Raw genomic sequence first — 20,733 nt, forward strand, 5'->3', positions numbered from 1 at the left:
CTTGAAGGCGGGAACCACAGCCTTTCAGAATCTCCAGTGCCTGCAACAGTGTCTAGAACATTATCTGACAACAAGCTTGGTAAATACTTCTTTAAGTAAATGCCTGAGTTGGCACATCTGGGGAACACGGTGGGAGAAATTGTAGGAGAAGTAGATGGGACTTGAATGTAGAAGGAAGGCCTCATGGATCACTGCAAGGGTTGGTTATTTTTTTTTATTTTTTATTTTTTTGAGATGGAGTCTCGCTTTGTCGCCCAGGCTGGAGTGCAGTGGCGCGATCTCGGCTCACTGTAAGCTCTGCCTCCCGGGTGCACGCCATTCTCCTGCCCCAGCCTCTCCAAGTAGCTGGGACTACAGGCGCCCGCCACCACGCCTGGCTAATTTTTTGTATTTTTAGTAGAGACGGGGTTTCACTGTGGTCTTGATCTGCTGACCTCGTGATCCACCCGCCTCAGCCTCCCAAAGTGCTGGGATTACAAGCGTGAGCCACGGCGCCCAGCCAGGGTTGGTTCTTAAAAGCCAATAGGGAGCCATGGGAAGTTGTTTCCCAGCAGAAGAGAGAAGGCCATTAGATCTGCCCTATTTATTAATGCAAATATCTAAGTCTATGAATCTTCCTCTGAGCAGGAAAGCGTGATTGCTTTTAAATCCATATGGAAAGACCCTCAGTTTTACTCATGATAAAGAGAAAAGGAACTTAAACTACAGAGAGATATTTTTCACCTCAGACTGGCAGAGGTCAGAAACTTGTTATCTGCTGTGCTTTGTGAAGTAATTGCCTTTGTACCTTACCAGCTGGAGTATGAATTGATGTTCCCCATTTGGAGGGCAGTGTCTGTCTAAATGTTACTGTAGGCACCCTTTGACCTGGCAGGTTCCTTTTTTGAAAGTTTATATATATGTGAGACAGAGTCTCATTATGTTGCCCAGGGTGGTTTCAAACTCCTGGGCTCATGGCATCCTCCCACCTGGGCCTCCCAAAATGCTGGAGTTACAGATGGGAGCCACCACACCTGGCAGAGAAAGTGATCTTATCAACACTCTTGCTTGAGTGTGAAATAAGGCTCCTACCAAGCTGTTTATTCAATGCTGCATTGTTTGTAAGAGCAACACCAATGCCAAGTCCCCAGGAGACCGATGGAAGTCAAGTTCATCCCTACAATAGAATACAAAGCAGCCGTAACAAAGAGTGAGGAAACTGTTCATGTATACTGCGGGATGATCTTTAAAATCTGTGATTAAGAGAAAAAAGCAAAGTACAGATGTAATCTATGTAATAGTACATAGTACTATGTAATCTATGCTTCCTTCCATTTGATAACAGAAGATATATATTTAGTTATTTTTGTATAAAATATTTTCTGAAAGAAGACATAAGCAACCCATGATCATTGCCTCTAGAGAGAGGAACTGAGGGGAGGGGCATAGGGAATGGAATGAGAAGACTTGTCCCTTTTACCTCTTTGTTCAAAAGAAATATGAAGAATAAAACACATCTATGTTAGTGATAAAGATCAGTTTCCAAAGGCTGTGTGTGGTGGTTCACACCTGTGATGCCAGCATTTTGGGTGGCCAAGGCGAGTGGATCACTTGAGCTCAGGACTTTGAGACCAGCCTGAGCAACATGGCAAAACCGCATTTCTACTAAAAATACAAAATTAGCTGGGCATGGTGGTATGTTCCTGTGGTCCTAGCTGCTCAGGAGGCTGAGGTGGGAGGATTGCTGGAGCCTGAGAGGTTGAGGCTGCAGTGAGCTGTGATTGCACCACTGCATTCCAGCCTGGGCAACAGAGTGAGACCTTGTCTCAAAAAAAAAAAAAAAAAAAAAAAAAAGTCCAGTTTTTAATATTAGCTAAGTAAAAAAAAGCAAGGTATAGAATGGAGTATCGTAGTGCCTTTTGCGGCAACAAAATAGGTCGTATTTGGAATATATCTGGAAGAATGTAAGATGTTAGCAATGGTAGCTTGCCTGTAGGGTAGGAATGGTGGGGGGCTGTTAATTTGGGGAGAAAGACATGTTTTTCGCTGTATACCTTTTTGAGTAATTTGAAAGAGTTTTAGCACACAAATATATTACCTATTAAAAATAATTACAAAGAGAGGGAGACATGGGTGGATGCATGGATGGATAGTTGGTTGGGTAGATGGATACATAGACAGGTGGATGGATTGGTTGGTGGATGGATGGATGAACTGTTGGGTGGGTAGATGGATTGATGGGTGAATGAATTGGTAGGTGGGTAGGGTGGATGGATGAATTGGTGGATGGGTAGGTGGATGGATGAATGAACTGGTGGGTTGGTGGATGGGTGGATGAATTGGTAGGTGGGTGGATGGATGGATTGATGGGTGAATGAATTGGTAGGTGGGTAGGGTGGATGGGTGAATTGGTGGGTGGGTGGATGGATGGATGAACTGGTGGGTGGGTGGATGGATGGATGGGTGAATGAATTGGTAGGTGGGTAGGGTGGATGGATGAATTGGTGGATGGGTAGGTGGATGGATGAATTGGTGAGTGGGTGGGTGGATGGATGGATGGGTTCATGGTTGGGTGATAAATATATCCATGGGTATACATATGGATGTGTACATAGATAATTCTGTGGCTATGATGGGGAGGACTGGCTGTGGTGGGGAACACTGACTGTGGTGGGGAGCACTGGCTGTAGCGGGGACGACTCAGTAGGACAAGGAGAGGCTGGAGGCAGTGAAGACTTAGGAAGCAATTGCAATAGTCCTGGCAAGGAATAATTTGGGGCTAGGATCAGGTCAATTAAATGTTTAACATTGGAACTATGTCTCTTGTATACATAACTGCATATGTCAAGTCTTGGTATTGTTTTCTTTCTAGCAGGGCACATTCCTTTGGAATGAGCTTTTACTGGCAACTGCTCAGAAGCTGTTCTGTATATAATGACCACCAACAGTTTAATCCTTTTTTCAGCCATCACCTGAGGAATTAACAGTAGTATGAAATTAATTAAAATAATCAGTCTTTGAGATGTCATGCCTTCTCCACGATCAACTTCTTCTTTACAAGGCTGTGTTCCAAATGTGCCAGGCCAAAAAGACGTGAACTTTGTCCTTTTTAGGGTTTGTGTCTTGATGTTTCCTAGCTAAATCTCTTTGTATGTGTTGGCCTTGTAAGGTTTACTTTTTTTTTTTTTTTTTTTTTGAGATGGAGACTGTGTTGCCCAGGCTGGAGTGCAGTGGTGCAATCTCAGCTCACTGCAACCTTTGCCTCCCGGGTTCAGGTGATTCTCCTGCCTGAGCCTCCCTAGTAGCTGGGATTACGGACGTGCACTACCCTGCCCGGCTAATTTTTATGTTTTTAGTAAAATATAAAAATTATGTTTTTATGGGGGGGTCTTGCCATGTTGGCCGGGCTTGTCTCAGACTCCTGACTGCCTGCCTAGGCCTCCCAAAGTGCTGGGATTACAGACATGAGCCACCGCACCCATCCTAATAACTAGATCTCTTTAATTATTGGAACATGTATATTTTGATCAGATTGACACTTTTTTTTTAAGTGAAGTGATCTTATTTCCCTCATTTCTCATTTTTAACTTTTTTTTTTTTTTGGATATGGCTTTAAAGCTGTGTGGAGCTGTAAGGGTCTGGGTTCCTTGACATTCCATGGGGGTCTCAGGTGATCGTGGGAGGGCTGTTGGAATCAGAGCTATTTGGAGGGTGCATAGGCCGGTAGGATGGGAAGGCTGTGGGAGAAGTGGGCTTTTTGGGGACCGCAGCCAAATGGACAACTGGGCCTAATCTAAAGACTGGCCCCTCCCAGCTCCTACCGATGGTCATGTAACAGGAATGGGGCCCAGCACCACCAGATTTTCTGATTTTTTTTTTTTTTTTTTTGAGACACAGTATTGCTCTGTTGCCAGGCTGGAGTGCAGTGGCATGATATTGGCTCACTGCAACCTCTGCCTCCCGGGTTCAAGCGATTCACCTGCCTCAGCCTCCCAAGTAGCTGAGACTACAGGCATGCGCCACCATGCCTGGCTGGTTTTTTGTACTTTAGTAGAGATGAGGTTTTACCATGTTGGCCAGGATGGTCTTGATCTCCTGACCTCGTGATCCTCCTGCCTCGGCCTCCCAAAGTGCTGGGATGACAGGCGTGAGCCACTGCGCCCAGAAGATTTTCTGATTTTTAAAATTATGCCAGAGACCGGGCGTGGTGGCTCACGCCTGTAATTCCAGCACTTTGGGAGACTGAGGTTGGCAGATCACCTGAGGTTTAGGACTTTGAGACTAGACTGGCCAATATGGTAAAACCTTGTCTCTACTAAAAATTCAAAAAAATTAGCCAGGCGGGGTGACCGCAGTCCCAGCTACTTAGGAGGCTGAGGCAGGAAAATCACTTGAACCCGGGAAGCAGAGAGTGCAGTGAGCTGAGATCGCTTGAACCCGAGAAGCAGAGATTGCAGTGAGCTGAGATCATGCCACTGCATTCCAGTCTGGGTGACAAAGCAAGACTCTGTCAAGAAAAATAAATAAATAAAAATAAAAAGCCGGAAATCAAATTTTAAATGTTGGGATCTAATCTAATTTTTTTAAAAACAAAAAGTATGCCTAAAACAACAGCAATAACAAGCAGCCATCTATGGGCCAAACTGTGGGTGGGGAAACCTATTTTGTACTTCTTATTTTATCCGATTGAATTGTGGTGGAGGTAGGAAATTGAGACCCCAAAAAGGGTAGTAAGTCTTCCCAAAGTTGTTTAGTCAGTTGCCAGATTATGGCTTGAATTAAATTTAAATTCTTCAGTTGGGCATGGTGGTGCACACCTGTAGTATAGCTGCTTGGGAGGCAGAGGTGGGAGGACTGCTTGAGCCCCAAAGTTCAAGGCACAGGAAGCTGTGATCTTACCACCACACTTCAGCCTGGGCAACAGAGCAAGACCTCATTTCAAAAAAAGAAAAAAAAAAAATTTAAATTCTTCATTACAGAACAGCTGATGGTGGAGGTTTATTCTTGGGCAGGTACGTCTGATCTATTTATGTATGTATCTATGAATTTGTCTATTTGGCATGGCTCTTTAACAAAATACAGGCTTTTTTTTTTAAGTAAAAGTAATTGAAACAAAATTTGTTTCCAAGGCTGGACAGCTCAGTGGCAAAATGCAGACTTGAACAACATTGCCTGAGTTTGAATTCAGCTCCAGAGCTTACCAGCTGTGTGATACTGGACACAGTATTTAACCCTTCTGTGCCTGAGTTTCACATCTGAAAAAGGAGATGATAAAAATAATTACAGAATGAAAGGAGATAATACACATGAGGTACTTAGAATAAAGCCTGGCACACAGAACTGAAGTTTGGTTGTTATCCGTGGTGGTGGTGGTGGTGGTGGTGATGGTGGCGATGGTGATGATGATGGTGGTGATGGTGATGGTGGTGGTGGTGATGGTGATGGCGGTGATGGTGTTGGCAGTGATATTGGTGGTGGTGATGGTCATAGTGGGGAAGGTGATGATGATGAATGAAGATGGTTAGAAAGTCCTCAGTTCACAAGGTCAGAGTGATCTAGATGACACAGGGTTCTTTGGTTATAAGGGAATATCCTTCAGGGTTCCTTTAAATGGCTCTCTCCATCTTTCATACTACAGTGGGACATGCCACAGGTTCTGGGGACTGTTAATGTGAGATGAGATGCTACATACCTTTTTGTTGGTGGTGGGTTTTTTGTGTGTATGCACTGGTGTGTGTGTGTGTGTGTGTGTGTGTGTGTGTGTGTGAGTGAGATAGGGTCTTGCTCTGTTGCCCAGGGTGTAGTACAGTGGCATGATCTCAGCTCGTTGCAACTTCTGCCTTCCAGGCTCAGGCAGTCCTCCCACTTCAGCCTCCTGAGTGGCTGGGAATACAGGCACGCTCCATGCTCAGCCACTTTTTGTGTTTTTCATAGAGGCAGCATCTCACTATCTTGCCTAGGCTGGTCTCGAACTCCCGGCCTAAAGTGGTCTGCCCACTTGGCCTCCCAAAGTGCTGGGATTACAGGCATGAGCCACTGCACCTGACCTGTATGCTCCTGTTAAGAGAGCTTTATTTTTATTTATTTATTTCGAGACAGGGTCTCTGTTGCTCAGGTGGGCGTGCAGAAGACACCACGTACCTTTATCCCTTATTCCTCATTTCTCAGTCTTTCTGGCTACTGATCTTTTGAGTTTGCGTGTTCATCCTGAGAGGTCCTTGGATATATAGGAGCCTTGTCTGTTTCTTCAAACCCCGTGGCAGCTGGTTTCATGCTCCAGGTGAGCTCCTGTCCTCTGGGGTGTGTCCTGCTGACCCCTCGCCTGTGTTTGTGTTCGCAGGACTGGAATGTCACGTGGAATACCAGCAACCCGGACTTCACCAAGTGCTTCCTCGTGTGGGTGCCTTGTTTTTACCTCTGGGCCTGTTTCCCCTTCTACTTCCTCTATCTCTCCCGACATGACGGAGGCTACATTCAGATGACACCTCTCAACAAAACCAAAACTGTAAGTCACCGGGGGGTTTCGTTGTGGGGGGTGGGAAGGTGCACCTGGATGGGGAGTGGTGGTTGGTGATAACTGACATTTGTCTTCTACTTAGTTGACCCTAAGTTCCTTCTTCTAGAAGGCAGAAGAATAATGTGGGAGGTGAAAACTGGATCTCTGGAGACAAGCATGGGTACAAATCTTTGCTCTGCCGCTTAGTATTTGGCCTCGAGCAAATTTTTTAACCTCCCCAAGCCTCAGTTTCCCTGTTTATGCAATAGGAATGATAGGCTTGTTCTCAAGGCATTACTGGGAGATTATCAGCTCTTCCCCTCTTACTGAGGCGATCTCCTTTGTATTTAATTAAATATATTTATATAGATTTTTTCTGGCCAATTTTTAATTTATTTTTTGTAGAGAGGGGGGACTTGCTGTGTTGCCCAGGCTGGTCTTGAACACCTGGCCTCAAGCAGTCCTCCTGCCTTGGTCTCCCAAAGTACTGGGATGCTCAGTGTGAACCACCATGCCTGGCCCCTAATTTTTTTTTTAAGTTGGCTTTTATTTTGAAATAATTTAAAGCTACAGGAAAATTGCAATAATGGGCCAGGTGTGGTGTTTCACGCCTGTAATCCCAGCACTTTGGGAGGCCAAGGCGGGCAGGTCAGGAGTTTGAGACCAGCCTGACCAACATGGTGAACCTGTCTCTACTAAAAATACAAAAATGAGCTGGGTGTGGTGGCATGTGCCTGTAATCTTAGCTACTTGGGAGGCTGAGGTGGGAGGATCCCTTGAACCCAGGAGGCAGAGGTTGCAGCGAACTGAGATCGTGCCACTGCACTCTAGCCTGTGCAACAGCGAGACTCCTTCTCAAAAAAAAAAAAAAAAAAAAAGTTGCGATAATGATACCAGGAACTGCTGCCTGATTTTCTCTATCCATCACTCATAGTCACTGTTTCCTGTTTTTTGTTTTTTTTTTTTTTGACACAAGGTCTTGCTCTTTTGCCCAGGCTGGAGTGCAGTGGTATGATCACAGCATACTGCAACCTTGAACTCCTGGCTCAAGCCATCCTCCTGCCTCAGCTTTTTGAGTAGCTGGTAGCTGGGACTGCAGGCATACACCACCATGCCTGGCTAATTTAAAACAATTTTTTGTAGAGACAGGGTCTCGCCTTGTTGCCCAGGCTGTTTTTAAACTCCTGGCTTCCAGTGATCCTCCTGCCTCGGCCTCCCAAAGTGCTGGTATTACAGGCATGAATCTGGCCCGTATTCACTGATTTTTTAATCTTTTGCTACATTTGTTTTATCATGAGCTTTTGTTCTCTCTCTCTCTGTATGCATGCTATAATTTATTTTTTCTGAATCATTTGAGAATGGATGCACCTTGAAACATATCCCACCTGTAGAGGGCCCTCAGTAAATACTGGTTGAATGAATGGTTGTCGTGGAGGGCTTTCTTGTGCAGTGCGCTGGAGTTGCAGCTAGAGATGAGCTGTGAGCTGAGCTCTTGAGCGTTCAGGCACTGGGGAGCATGGTGACCAGACAAACAGTCCTGTTGGAGGTAGTGGGGCGTAGCAAGCTGGTTACAGAGCATCACGTGCCGGCCTGGATGCCAGCTCACCCTACCGAGGACTTGTCCTTATTCCAGAGGATATGTGCCATGTCCTAGGACTGTGGCTGATCATTTGAAGGCTGGCTGGTTCCCCTATCCCTGGGGCTGAGCTGTTTGTGCAGGCCCTGGGGGAGGTTCCAGGGCTGTCTGTTGTAGGATATGTATGTGCTTCTCTTCCAGGCCTTGGGGTTTTTGCTGTGGATCGTGTGCTGGGCAGGCCTCTTCTACTCTTTCTGGGAAAGAAGTCGGGGCATATTCCTGGCCCCAGTGTTTCTGGTCAGCCCAACTCTCTTGGGCATCACCATGGTAAGTAGGAGCTGGCTGTGACCCCTGGGCCATCTGCTGGGCTCAGTGGAGACCAAAAGTAATAACCCGTAAGACTAGAATCCTAGTTTTTTAAGGCAATGATCAGCTGGAGCTGGGATATAAATGTAGCCTTTTTTTTTTTTTTTTTTTTTTTTTTAAGAGATGAGATCTCGCTTTCATCCAGGCTGGAGTGCTGTGGTACCATCATAGTTCACTGCAGCCTCAAACTTCTGGCCTCAAGCAATCCTCCTACCTCAGACTTCTGAGTAGTTGGGACTACAGGTGTGTGTCACCACGCCCAGCTTATTTTTGGCTAATTTTAAAATTTTCTGTAGAAATGGGATCTCACTGTGTTGTCTAGGCTGGTCTTAAACTCCTGGCCTCAAGTGATCCTTCCAGAGCACTGGCATTATAAGCATGAGCCACTGTTCCCAGCCCCAGCTGCAGTCTTTGGATGGGGCATGTGTTGTCCAGTTTGCCACAGTCCCCGCCATGCCCTATTGTCTTCCCTGCCACTGATTCTGAGTGGCAGATGCCCCCTTTTGTTGCGTTTGCCAGACTTTGCTCTTGCATTGGCTACTTTGGTCACTTATATACTAACTGCCTGGGGTCTAATGGCCTTGAGTTTTCACTATCTGGCATAGGGGGTGGGTTGCTAAGCTAAATAGGAAACTGCTCTGTCCCGGGGGATACACAACTTAGTGAGTGACAGAGACAAGGAAACAACTTTATTAATTACAGCTGATGTGTATTGAGCACTTACTATGTATGTACCTGGCAGTATTCTTGGTGTTTCACGTGTCTTGAAATTCATTGAATTTTCACAACAACCCTGTGAGATGGGTCCTGCTTTGTTCCCATCTTACAGGTGAGGAAACAAGGCACAGAGAGGTTAAGTGTCCTGCTCAAGATCACACCACTAATGTGCAGCTGAGTCAGGGGTGGGACCCCAGATGCCATGCTTTTAGCCCCTGCAAGCTGCAGCTTCTGAGCCCTGATCAGAGAGTTCTCGGAGAGTGTAGCCCTTGAGTATTGTAAAAAGAGGAGGGAGGCTGGGCATCGTGGCTCATGCCTGTAATCCCAGCACTTTGGGAGGCTGAGGCGGGAGAATCACTTGAGGTCGGGAATTTGAGACCAGCGTAGCCAACATGGCAAAACCCCGTCTCTACTAAAAATAAAAAAATTAGCCGGCGTGGTGGCACACGCCTGTAGTCCTAGCTACTCAAGAGGCTGAGGCAGGAGAATTGCTTGAACCCGGGAAGTGGAGGCTGCAGTAAGCCGAGATCGCACCACTGTGCTCCAGTCTGGGGGACAGAGCGAGACCTCATCTCAAAAAAGAAAAAAAAAAAAAAAGGAGAGAACAAGTTTAAGGCAGGACATTCTGAGCAGGGTGAACAGTGTGTCCAGGGAGGGGTGGAAGGTTAAGGGGAGGATGCAGGCAGGGAGGACGAGGTGTTCGGTGAAGGAACACGGTGTGAAGGTTGGGGGGATAGAGTGGATGTGACAGAGGGGTCAGGAAAGACAACGCGGAGCCAGGTTGCCAAGGACCATGAATCTTTATTTTTCTAAATTAATTTTTCATTTTTTAAATTTTAGAGTCAGAGTCATACTCTGTTGCCCAGGCTGGACTTCACTGGCGTGAGATCACAGCTCACTGCAGGCTTGAACTCCTGGGCTCAAATGATCCTTCTGCCTCAGCCTCCCAAGTAGCTGGGAGTGTAGACATGCACCAACATGCCCATCTAAATTTATTATTTATTTATTTATTTATTTATTTATTTATTTATTTATTTCCCCCCCCCCCGAGATGGAGTTTCGCTTTGTTGCCCAGGCTGAAATGTAATGGCGTGATCTTGAGTTGCCGCAACCTCCGCCTCCTGGATTCAAGCGATTCTCCTGCCTCAGCCTCCCGAGAAGCTGGGATTACAGGCATGCGCCACCACGCCCGGCTGATTTTGTATTTTTAGTAGAGATGGGATTTCACCATGTTGGCCAGGCTGGTCTCGAACTCCGGACCTCAGGTGATCCACCCACCTAGGCCCCCCAAAGTGCTGGGATTACAGGCATGAGCCACCACCCCCGGCCAGTTTGTTATTTTTGTAGAGACAGGGTCTCCCTATGTTGCCCAGGCTGGCCTCAAACTCCTTGTCTCAAGTGATCCTCCTGCCTGGGCCTCCTAAAGTGCTAGGATTATAGGTGTGAGCCACCATGCCCTGCCCAGACCATGGTTCTATATAGCACACATATGTGCTGTCCACTCTCTGCCAAGAACTGTCCTAATCCCTTTACTTATTAACCCTTTTACGTTGTAAATAAGATAAGCAAACTGTGGTACAGAGAGAAGAAGGACTGGCCCAAGGTCACCTGGTCAGTAAGTGGTAGGGCCAGCTTCCAGTCTAGGCCCCAGCGTGTAGCCTGGCACCTGCTTTATGCCTGGCTCTCCTGCTGGGTTTGATTCCCCTTTGTGTCCTCAGAGCCTGGCCCTGTGCCTGGCATGCAGTAAGCGTTCCATAAATGCATGGAGGGAATGAGAGAGTAAAGGGCTTTGCTTTGTCCTGAATTCGGGTCTTGGGCTCTGCGTTCTGGCAGTGGGGTATTAGAGTGGATTTTTTTTTTTTTCCCCTCAATTTCACTATAATAGAGACAGGGTCTTTCCATGTTGCCCAGGCTAGTCTTAAACTCCCGAGCCCAGGTGATCCCCCTGCCTTGGCCTCCTAAAGTGGTGGGATTACAGGCATGAGCCACCATAGGTGGTCAGCTGTTTTTGACTTGAGTAGGTCATCCTCCCTTAACATTCCTTGTTCCTGGTCTTTTTTTTTTTTTCCTTTGAGGCAGAGTTTCGCTCTTTTTTCCCAGGCTCAATGGCGTGATCTTGGCTCACTGCAACCTCTGCCTCCCGGGTTCAAGTGATTCTCCTGCCTCAGCTTCCCCAATAACTGGGATTACAGGCACGCGCCACCACACCTGGCTAATTTTTGTATTTTTAGTAGAGACGGGGTTTCACCATGTTGGCCAGGCTGGTCTCAAACTCCTGACCTCAGGTGATCCACGTGCCTCGGCCTCCCAAAGTGCTGGTATTACAGGCGTGAGCCACTGTGCCTGGCCGTTCCTGGTCTTATGATCGTTCATTTATGCCTCTGTCACCCTGGGGGAAACGGGGGTGATAGTCTGAGGGTTGGGGCTTTTGACTCCTCAGGGGACTCTGAGCTGGGCTGGCCAAGAGGTGAACTGGCCTATGAGATCCTCAGCCTCTCTTTATCCACCTGAGATTTCTGGGATGGAATGGAGGACCAGCTCAGCTGTGAATGGCGTCAGAAACATTCTGACTATATCCCAGGGAACCAGGATATGCAGGCACTGGGAATATGGGACAGGATGCAGCCAGCACATGTTTTTTTTTTTTTTTTTTCTTTGAGATGGCGTCTCACTCTGTCGCCCAGGCTGGAATGCTGTGGCGTGATCTCAGCTCAATGTAGCCTCCGCCTCCCAGGTTCAAGTGATTCTCCTGCCTCAGCTTCCCAGCTAGCTGTGACTAAAGGCGCACGCCACTACGCCTGGCTAATTTTTGTATTTTTAGTAGAGATAGGGTTTCACCATGTCGGCCAGGCTGGTCTCAAACTCCTGACCTGCCCGCCTTGGCCTCCCAAAGTGCTGGCATTACAGGCATGAGCCACTGCGCCCGGCTGATTTTTTTTTTATCCCTACTCTGTATCAAGCATTGGAGACACAACCATATAGTCTAGCTGTGCAAACAGACGTTATACAAATGATTCCTCAAAAGGCACAAAGTGTTTAAACGTCTGCAGAGTGCTGTGTGAGGGTGAAGGTAGGGGAGCTTGGTTTGGTCTGGGGCATAGCCAGGCTTCTCTGAGGGAGGGATGGTGCAGCTGAAGCCTGAGAATGAGCAAGTTGTTAAAAAGCTGAAGGGGCTGAGGGCAGAGGCCCAGCTGGGGAGAAAAGCACATGTAAAGTCCTGGGGGTCACAGGGAAAACTTGAGAGTTGTGTGTGGCTGGAGCAGAGATGGCCGAGGCGGAGAGCAGGGGCGATGGGGCAGAGGCTGACCCCGGGAACGTTGAGCATCAGGGCAAGTGGGTTTTGTTTTCTGTACTGGGTACTCTGCCTGTTCTTTTAAATAAAGTTTTATTGGCATGAAGGCATGTCCATTCATTTACATCTTGTCTATGGCCACTTTCACACTGCAGTGGCAAAGCGGAGTAGTTTTGATGTAGTCTATGGCCCATGAAGTCCAAAATATTTATTACGTGGTCCATTAAGAAATAGTGTGGCTGGGAGCAGTGGCTCACACCTGTAATCCCAGCACCTTGGGAGGCCAAGGCAAGGGGATCACCTGAGGTCAGGAGTTTGAAACCAGCCTGGCCAACGTGGTGAAACCCCGTCTTTACTAAAAATACAAAAATTAGCTAGGCATGGTGGCGGGCACCTGTAGTCCCAGCTACTTGGGAAGCTGAGGCAGGAGAATCATTTGAAGCTGGGAGGCAGAGGTTGCAAGTGAGCTGAGATTGCGCCGCTGTGCTCCATCCTGGGCAACAAGAGTGAAACTCTGTCTCAGAAAAAACCCAACAACTCCTGTCTTGTGCTTCTCTCCTCAGCTGCTTGCTACCTTTTTAATTCAGCTGGAGAGGAGGAAGGGAGTTCAGTCTTCAGGGATCATGCTCACTTTCTGGCTGGTAGCCCTAGTGTGTGCCCTAGCCATCCTGAGATCCAAAATTATGACAGCCTTAAAAGAGGTAAGTGGCAGTCTCCTTCCTCATCTTCCTTCAGTGGACCCAGAGGGAGAGATGCTGGCTCCCTCTGGCTTGTGTAGAAGTCCTGCGTTGCCATGGGAACCAGGGGATGGGTACCACATGCACCTAGCTTCTCCCTTGGTGACTTTCCTACCCCACCAAATCCTCACTAAGTCAGCCTCAGCCTTTTTTCTAGCACCTCCTTTCCCCAGGGCCTGATTTGTCTGTGTTGCTCCAAGGGGCTCCCATGGGACCTCCAAGGGCAGGAGCTGTGGGCCGATGCCAGGCTGGCCCCATCAGCAGGAAACAGCAAGAGAGGCGGCTCCAAATTTTGCCAGGCTGGGATGGAGCCGAGCCGGGAACGGTGTTTGCAGAGTGACTGTTCCCCTGGGGGACCCTAGGCTTGTCCTCACGTTACCTTTGTCCCATCAGTTGCTGCTCTGGCTGGGGAAGTTGTTTACATTGGCTGCCATGTGCTGCTCCTAGGAATTTTGGGGAGTGTGCACTTTCTTTTTTTTTTTTTTTTTTTGCTGTTGTTGAGGCGGAGTCTCGCTCTGTCACTAGGCTGGAGTGCAGTGGCACGATCTAGGCTCACTGTAACTTCTACCTCCTATGTTCAAGCGATTCACCTGCCTCAGCCTCCCGAGTAGCTGAGACCACAGGCATGCGCCACCATGCCTGGCTAGTTTTTTGTACTTTAGTAGAGATGAGGTTTTACCATGTTGGCCAGGATGGTCTTGATCTCCTGACCTCGTGATCCTCCTGCCTCGGCCTCCCAAAGTGCTGGGATGACAGGCGTGAGCCACTGCGCCCAGAAGATTTTCTGATTTTTAAGTTATGCCAGAGACCGGGTGTGGTGGCTCACGCCTGTAATTCCAACACTTTGGGAGACTGAGGTTGGCAGATCACCTGAGGTTTAGGACTTTGAGACTAGACTGGCCAATATGGTAAAACCTTGTCTCTACTAAAAATTCAAAAAAATTAGCTAGGCGGGGTGACCGCAGTCCCAGCTACTTAGGAGGTTGAGGCAGGAGAATCACTTGAACCCGGGAAGCAGAGATTGCAGTGAGCCGAAATCGCTTGAACCCGAGAAGCAGAGATTGCAGTGAGCTGAGATCATGCCACTGCATTCCAGTCTGGGTGACAAAGCAAGACTCTGTCAAGAAAAAAAAATAAATAAAAATAAAAAGCTGGAAATCAAATTTTAAATGTTGGGATCTAATCTAATTTTTTTAAAAACAAAAAGTATGCCTAAAACAACAGCAATAACAAGCAGCCATCTATGGGCCAAGCTGTGGGTGGGGAAACCTATTTTGTACTTCTTATTTTATCCGATTGAATTGTGGTGGAGATAGGAAATTGAGACCCCAAAAAGAGTAGTAAGTCTTCCCAAAGTTGTTTAGTCAGTTGCCAGATTATGGCTTGAATTAAATTTAAATTCTTCAGCTGGGCATGGTGGTGCACACCTGTAGTATAGCTGCTTGGGAGGCAGAGGTGGGAGGACTGCTTGAGCCCCAAAGTTCAAGGCACAGGAAGCTGTGATCTTACCACCACACTTCAGCCTGGGCAACAGAGCAAGACCTCATTTCAAAAAAAGAAAAAAAAAAAATTTAAATTCTTCATTACAGAACAGCTGATGGTGGAGGTTTATTCTTGGGCAGGTACGTCTGATCTATTTATGTATGTATCTATGAATTTGTCTATTTGGCATGGCTCTTTAACAAAATACAGGCTTTTTTTTTTTTTTTAAGTAAAAGTAATTGAAACAAAATTTGTTTCCAAGGCTGGACAGCTCAGTGGCAAAATGCAGACTTGAACAACATTGCCTGAGTTTGAATTCAGCTCCAGAGCTTACCAGCTGTGTGATACTGGACACAGTATTTAACCCTTCTGTGCCTGAGTTTCACATCTGAAAAAGGAGATGATAAAAATAATTACAGAATGAAAGGAGATAATACACATGAGGTACTTAGAATAAAGCCTGGCACACAGAACTGCAGTTTGGTTGTTATCCGTGGTGGTGGTGGTGGTGGTGGTGGTGGTGGTGGTGGTGGTGGTGGTGGTGGTGGTGGTGGCGGCGGCGGTGATGGTGGCGGTGATGGTGGCGATGGTGATGATGATGGTGGTGATGGTGATGGCGGTGATGGTGTTGGCAGTGATATTGGTGGTGGTGATGGTCATAGTGGGGAAGGTGATGATGATGAATGAAGATGGTTAGAAAGTCCTCAGTTCACAAGGTCAGAGTGATCTAGATGACACAGGGTTCTTTGGTTATAAGAGAATATCCTTCAGGGTTCCTTTAAATGGCTCTCTCCATCTTTTATACTACAGTGGGACATGCCACAGGTTCTGGGGACTGTTAATGTGAGATGAGATGCTACATACCTTTTTGTTGTTGGTGGGTTTTTTTGTGTGTATGCACTGGTGTGTGTGTGTGTGTGTGTGTGTGTGTGTGTGTGTGTGTGTGAGAGAGAGAGAGAGAGAGAGGGTCTCGCTGTGTTGCCCAGGGTGTAGTACAGTGGCATGATCTCAGCTCGTTGCAACTTCTGCCTTCCAGGCTCAGGCAGTCCTCCCACTTCAGCCTCCTGAGTGGCTGGGAATACAGGCACGCTCCATGCTCAGCCATTTTTGGTGTTTTTCATAGAGGCAACATCTCACTATCTTGCCTAGGCTGGTCTCGAACTCCTGGCCTAAAGTGGTCTGCCCACTTGGCCTCCCAAAGTGCTGGGATTACAGGCATGAGCCACTGCACCTGACCTGTATGCTCCTGTTAAGACAGCTTTATTTTTATTTATTTATTTCGAGACAGGGTCTCTGTTGCTCAGGTGGGAGTGCAGAAGACACCACGTACCTTTATCCCTTATTCCTCATTTCTCAGTCTTTCTGGCTACTGATCTTTTGAGTTTGCGTGTTCATCCTGAGAGGTCCTTGGATATATAGGAGCCTTGTCTGTTTCTTCAAACCCCATGGCAGCTGGTTTCATGCTCCAGGCGAGCTCCTGTCCTCTGGGGTGTGTCCTGCTGACCCCTCGCCTGTGTTTGTGTTCGCAGGACTGGAATGTCACGTGGAATACCAGCAACCCGGACTTCACCAAGTGCTTCCTCGTGTGGGTGCCTTGTTTTTACCTCTGGGCCTGTTTCCCCTTCTACTTCCTCTATCTCTCCCGACATGACGGAGGCTACATTCAGATGACACCTCTCAACAAAACCAAAACTGTAAGTCACCGGGGGGTTTCGTTGTGGGGGGTGGGAAGGTGCACCTGGATGGGGAGTGGTGGTTGGTGATAACTGACATTTGTCTTCTACTTAGTTGACCCTAAGTTCCTTCTTCTAGAAGGCAGAAGAATAATGTGGGAGGTGAAAACTGGATCTCTGGAGACAAGCATGGGTACAAATCTTTGCTCTGCCGCTTAGTATTTGGCCTCGAGCAAATTTTTTAACCTCCCCAAGCCTCAGTTTCCCTGTTTATGCAATAGGAATGATAGGCTTGTTCTCAAGGCATTACTGGGAGATTATCAGCTCTTCCCCTCTTACTGAGGCGATCTCCTTTGTATTTAATTAAATATATTTATATAGATTTTTTCTGGCCAATTTTTAATTTATTTTTTGTAGAGAGGGGGGACTTGCTGTGTTGCCCAGGCTGGTCTTGAACACCTGGCCTCAAGCAGTCCTCCTGCCTTGGTCTCCCAAAGTACTGGGATGCTCAGTGTGAACCACCATGCCTGGCCCCTAATTTTTTTTTTAAGTTGGCTTTTATTTTGAAATAATTTAAAGCTACAGGAAAATTGCAATAATGGGCCAGGTGTGGTGTTTCACGCCTGTAATCCCAGCACTTTGGGAGGCCAAGGCAGGCAGGTCAGGAGTTTGAGACCAGCCTGACCAACATGGTGAACCTGTCTCTACTAAAAATACAAAAATGAGCTGGGTGTGGTGGCATGTGCCTGTAATCTTAGCTACTTGGGAGGCTGAGGTGGGAGGATCCCTTGAACCCAGGAGGCAGAGGTTGCAGCGAACTGAGATCGTGCCACTGCACTCTAGCCTGTGCAACAGCGAGACTCCTTCTCAAAAAAAAAAAAAAAAGTTGCGATAATGATACCAGGAACTGCTGCCTGATTTTCTCTATCCATCACTCATAGTCACTGTTTCCTGTTTTTTTGTTTTTTTTTTTTTTGACACAAGGTCTTGCTCTTTTGCCCAGGCTGGAGTGCAGTGGTATGATCACAGCATACTGCAACCTTGAACTCCTGGCTCAAGCCATCCTCCTGCCTCAGCTTTTTGAGTAGCTGGTAGCTGGGACTGCAGGCATACACCACCATGCCTGGCTAATTTAAAACAATTTTTTGTAGAGACAGGGTCTCGCCTTGTTGCCCAGGCTGTTTTTAAACTCCTGGCTTCCAGTGATCCTCCTGCCTCGGCCTCCCAAAGTGCTGGTATTACAGGCATGAATCTGGCCCGTATTCACTGATTTTTTAATCTTTTGCTACATTTGTTTTATCATGAGCTTTTGTTCTCTCTCTCTCTGTATGCATGCTATAATTTATTTTTTCTGAATCATTTGAGAATGGATGCACCTTGAAACATATCCCACCTGTAGAGGGCCCTCAGTAAATACTGGTTGAATGAATGGTTGTCGTGGAGGGCTTTCTTGTGCAGTGCGCTGGAGTTGCAGCTAGAGATGAGCTGTGAGCTGAGCTCTTGAGCGTTCAGGCACTGGGGAGCATGGTGACCAGACAAACAGTCCTGTTGGAGGTAGTGGGGCGTAGCAAGCTGGTTACAGAGCATCACGTGCCGGCCTGGATGCCAGCTCACCCTACCGAGGACTTGTCCTTATTCCAGAGGATATGTGCCATGTCCTAGGACTGTGGCTGATCATTTGAAGGCTGGCTGGTTCCCCTATCCCTGGGGCTGAGCTGTTTGTGCAGGCCCTGGGGGAGGTTCCAGGGCTGTCTGTTGTAGGATATGTATGTGCTTCTCTTCCAGGCCTTGGGGTTTTTGCTGTGGATCGTGTGCTGGGCAGGCCTCTTCTACTCTTTCTGGGAAAGAAGTCGGGGCATATTCCTGGCCCCAGTGTTTCTGGTCAGCCCAACTCTCTTGGGCATCACCATGGTAAGTAGGAGCTGGCTGTGACCCCTGGGCCATCTGCTGGGCTCAGTGGAGACCAAAAGTAATAACCCGTAAGACTAGAATCCTAGTTTTTTAAGGCAATGATCAGCTGGAGCTGGGATATAAATGTAGCCTTTTTTTTTTTTTTTTTTTTTTTTTTAAGAGATGAGATCTCGCTTTCATCCAGGCTGGAGTGCTGTGGTACCATCATAGTTCACTGCAGCCTCAAACTTCTGGCCTCAAGCAATCCTCCTACCTCAGACTTCTGAGTAGTTGGGACTACAGGTGTGTGTCACCACGCCCAGCTTATTTTTGGCTAATTTTAAAATTTTCTGTAGAAATGGGATCTCACTGTGTTGTCTAGGCTGGTCTTAAACTCCTGGCCTCAAGTGATCCTTCCAGAGCACTGGCATTATAAGCATGAGCCACTGTTCCCAGCCCCAGCTGCAGTCTTTGGATGGGGCATGTGTTGTCCAGTTTGCCACAGTCCCCGCCATGCCCTATTGTCTTCCCTGCCACTGATTCTGAGTGGCAGATGCCCCCTTTTGTTGCGTTTGCCAGACTTTGCTCTTGCATTGGCTACTTTGGTCACTTATATACTAACTGCCTGGGGTCTAATGGCCTTGAGTTTTCACTATCTGGCATAGGGGGTGGGTTGCTAAGCTAAATAGGAAACTGCTCTGTCCCGGGGGATACACAACTTAGTGAGTGACAGAGACAAGGAAACAACTTTATTAATTACAGCTGATGTGTATTGAGCACTTACTATGTATGTACCTGGCAGTATTCTTGGTGTTTCACGTGTCTTGAAATTCATTGAATTTTCACAACAACCCTGTGAGATGGGTCCTGCTTTGTTCCCATCTTACAGGTGAGGAAACAAGGCACAGAGAGGTTAAGTGTCCTGCTCAAGATCACACCACTAATGTGCAGCTGAGTCAGGGGTGGGACCCCAGATGCCATGCTTTTAGCCCCTGCAAGCTGCAGCTTCTGAGCCCTGATCAGAGAGTTCTCGGAGAGTGTAGCCCTTGAGTATTGTAAAAAGAGGAGGGAGGCTGGGCATCGTGGCTCATGCCTGTAATCCCAGCACTTTGGGAGGCTGAGGCGGGAGAATCACTTGAGGTCGGGAATTTGAGACCAGCGTAGCCAACATGGCAAAACCCCGTCTCTACTAAAAATAAAAAAATTAGCCGGCGTGGTGGCACACGCCTGTAGTCCTAGCTACTCAAGAGGCTGAGGCAGGAGAATTGCTTGAACCCGGGAAGTGGAGGCTGCAGTAAGCCGAGATCGCACCACTGTGCTCCAGTCTGGGGGACAGAGCGAGACCTCATCTCAAAAAAGAAAAAAAAAAAAAAAGGAGAGAACAAGTTTAAGGCAGGACATTCTGAGCAGGGTGAACAGTGTGTCCAGGGAGGGGTGGAAGGTTAAGGGGAGGATGCAGGCAGGGAGGACGAGGTGTTCGGTGAAGGAACACGGTGTGAAGGTTGGGGGGATAGAGTGGATGTGACAGAGGGGTCAGGAAAGACAACGCGGAGCCAGGTTGCCAAGGACCATGAATCTTTATTTTTCTAAATTAATTTTTCATTTTTTAAATTTTAGAGTCAGAGTCATACTCTGTTGCCCAGGCTGGACTTCACTGGCGTGAGATCACAGCTCACTGCAGGCTTGAACTCCTGGGCTCAAATGATCCTTCTGCCTCAGCCTCCCAAGTAGCTGGGAGTGTAGACATGCACCAACATGCCCATCTAAATTTATTATTTATTTATTTATTTATTTATTTATTTATTTATTTATTTCCCCCCCCCCCGAGATGGAGTTTCGCTTTGTTGCCCAGGCTGAAATGTAATGGCGTGATCTTGAGTTGCCGCAACCTCCGCCTCCTGGATTCAAGCGATTCTCCTGCCTCAGCCTCCCGAGAAGCTGGGATTACAGGCATGCGCCACCACGCCCGGCTGATTTTGTATTTTTAGTAGAGATGGGATTTCACCATGTTGGCCAGGCTGGTCTCGAACTCCGGACCTCAGGTGATCCACCCACCTAGGCCCCCCAAAGTGCTGGGATTACAGGCATGAGCCACCACCCCCGGCCAGTTTGTTATTTTTGTAGAGACAGGGTCTCCCTATGTTGCCCAGGCTGGCCTCAAACTCCTTGTCTCAAGTGATCCTCCTGCCTGGGCCTCCTAAAGTGCTAGGATTATAGGTGTGAGCCACCATGCCCTGCCCAGACCATGGTTCTATATAGCACACATATGTGCTGTCCACTCTCTGCCAAGAACTGTCCTAATCCCTTTACTTATTAACCCTTTTACGTTGTAAATAAGATAAGCAAACTGTGGTACAGAGAGAAGAAGGACTGGCCCAAGGTCACCTGGTCAGTAAGTGGTAGTGCCAGCTTCCAGTCTAGGCCCCAGCGTGTAGCCTGGCACCTGCTTTACGCCTGGCTCTCCTGCTGGGTTTGATTCCCCTTTGTGTCCTCAGAGCCTGGCCCTGTGCCTGGCATGCAGTAAG

General features: G+C 47.6%; 1 protein-coding gene across 7 annotated transcripts in view; it reads left to right on the forward strand.

Annotated features, from left to right (window-relative positions):
* Positions 1-20,733, forward strand: part of LOC115933071 (titin) — a 143,507-nt gene that overhangs the window by 9,403 nt on the left and 113,371 nt on the right. For 5 of the 7 annotated variants that reach the window (XM_063699494.1, XM_063699492.1, XM_063699493.1 and 2 more), the window contains exons 2-6: positions 6,320-6,484; positions 8,253-8,378; positions 12,990-13,127; positions 16,175-16,339; positions 18,104-18,229. In XM_063699494.1, the coding sequence (XP_063555564.1) occupies positions 6,320-6,484; positions 8,253-8,378; positions 12,990-13,127; positions 16,175-16,339; positions 18,104-18,229 (720 nt within the window). The remainder of the gene's footprint in view (positions 1-6,319; positions 6,485-8,252; positions 8,379-12,989; positions 13,128-16,174; positions 16,340-18,103; positions 18,230-20,733) is intronic. The other 2 variants (XM_063699495.1, XM_063699496.1) reach the window with 1 other exon arrangement.

The sequence above is a fragment of the Gorilla gorilla genome, chromosome 18, assembly GCF_029281585.2.
Source record: "Gorilla gorilla gorilla isolate KB3781 chromosome 18, NHGRI_mGorGor1-v2.1_pri, whole genome shotgun sequence".
NCBI lineage: Eukaryota > Metazoa > Chordata > Mammalia > Primates > Hominidae > Gorilla > Gorilla gorilla.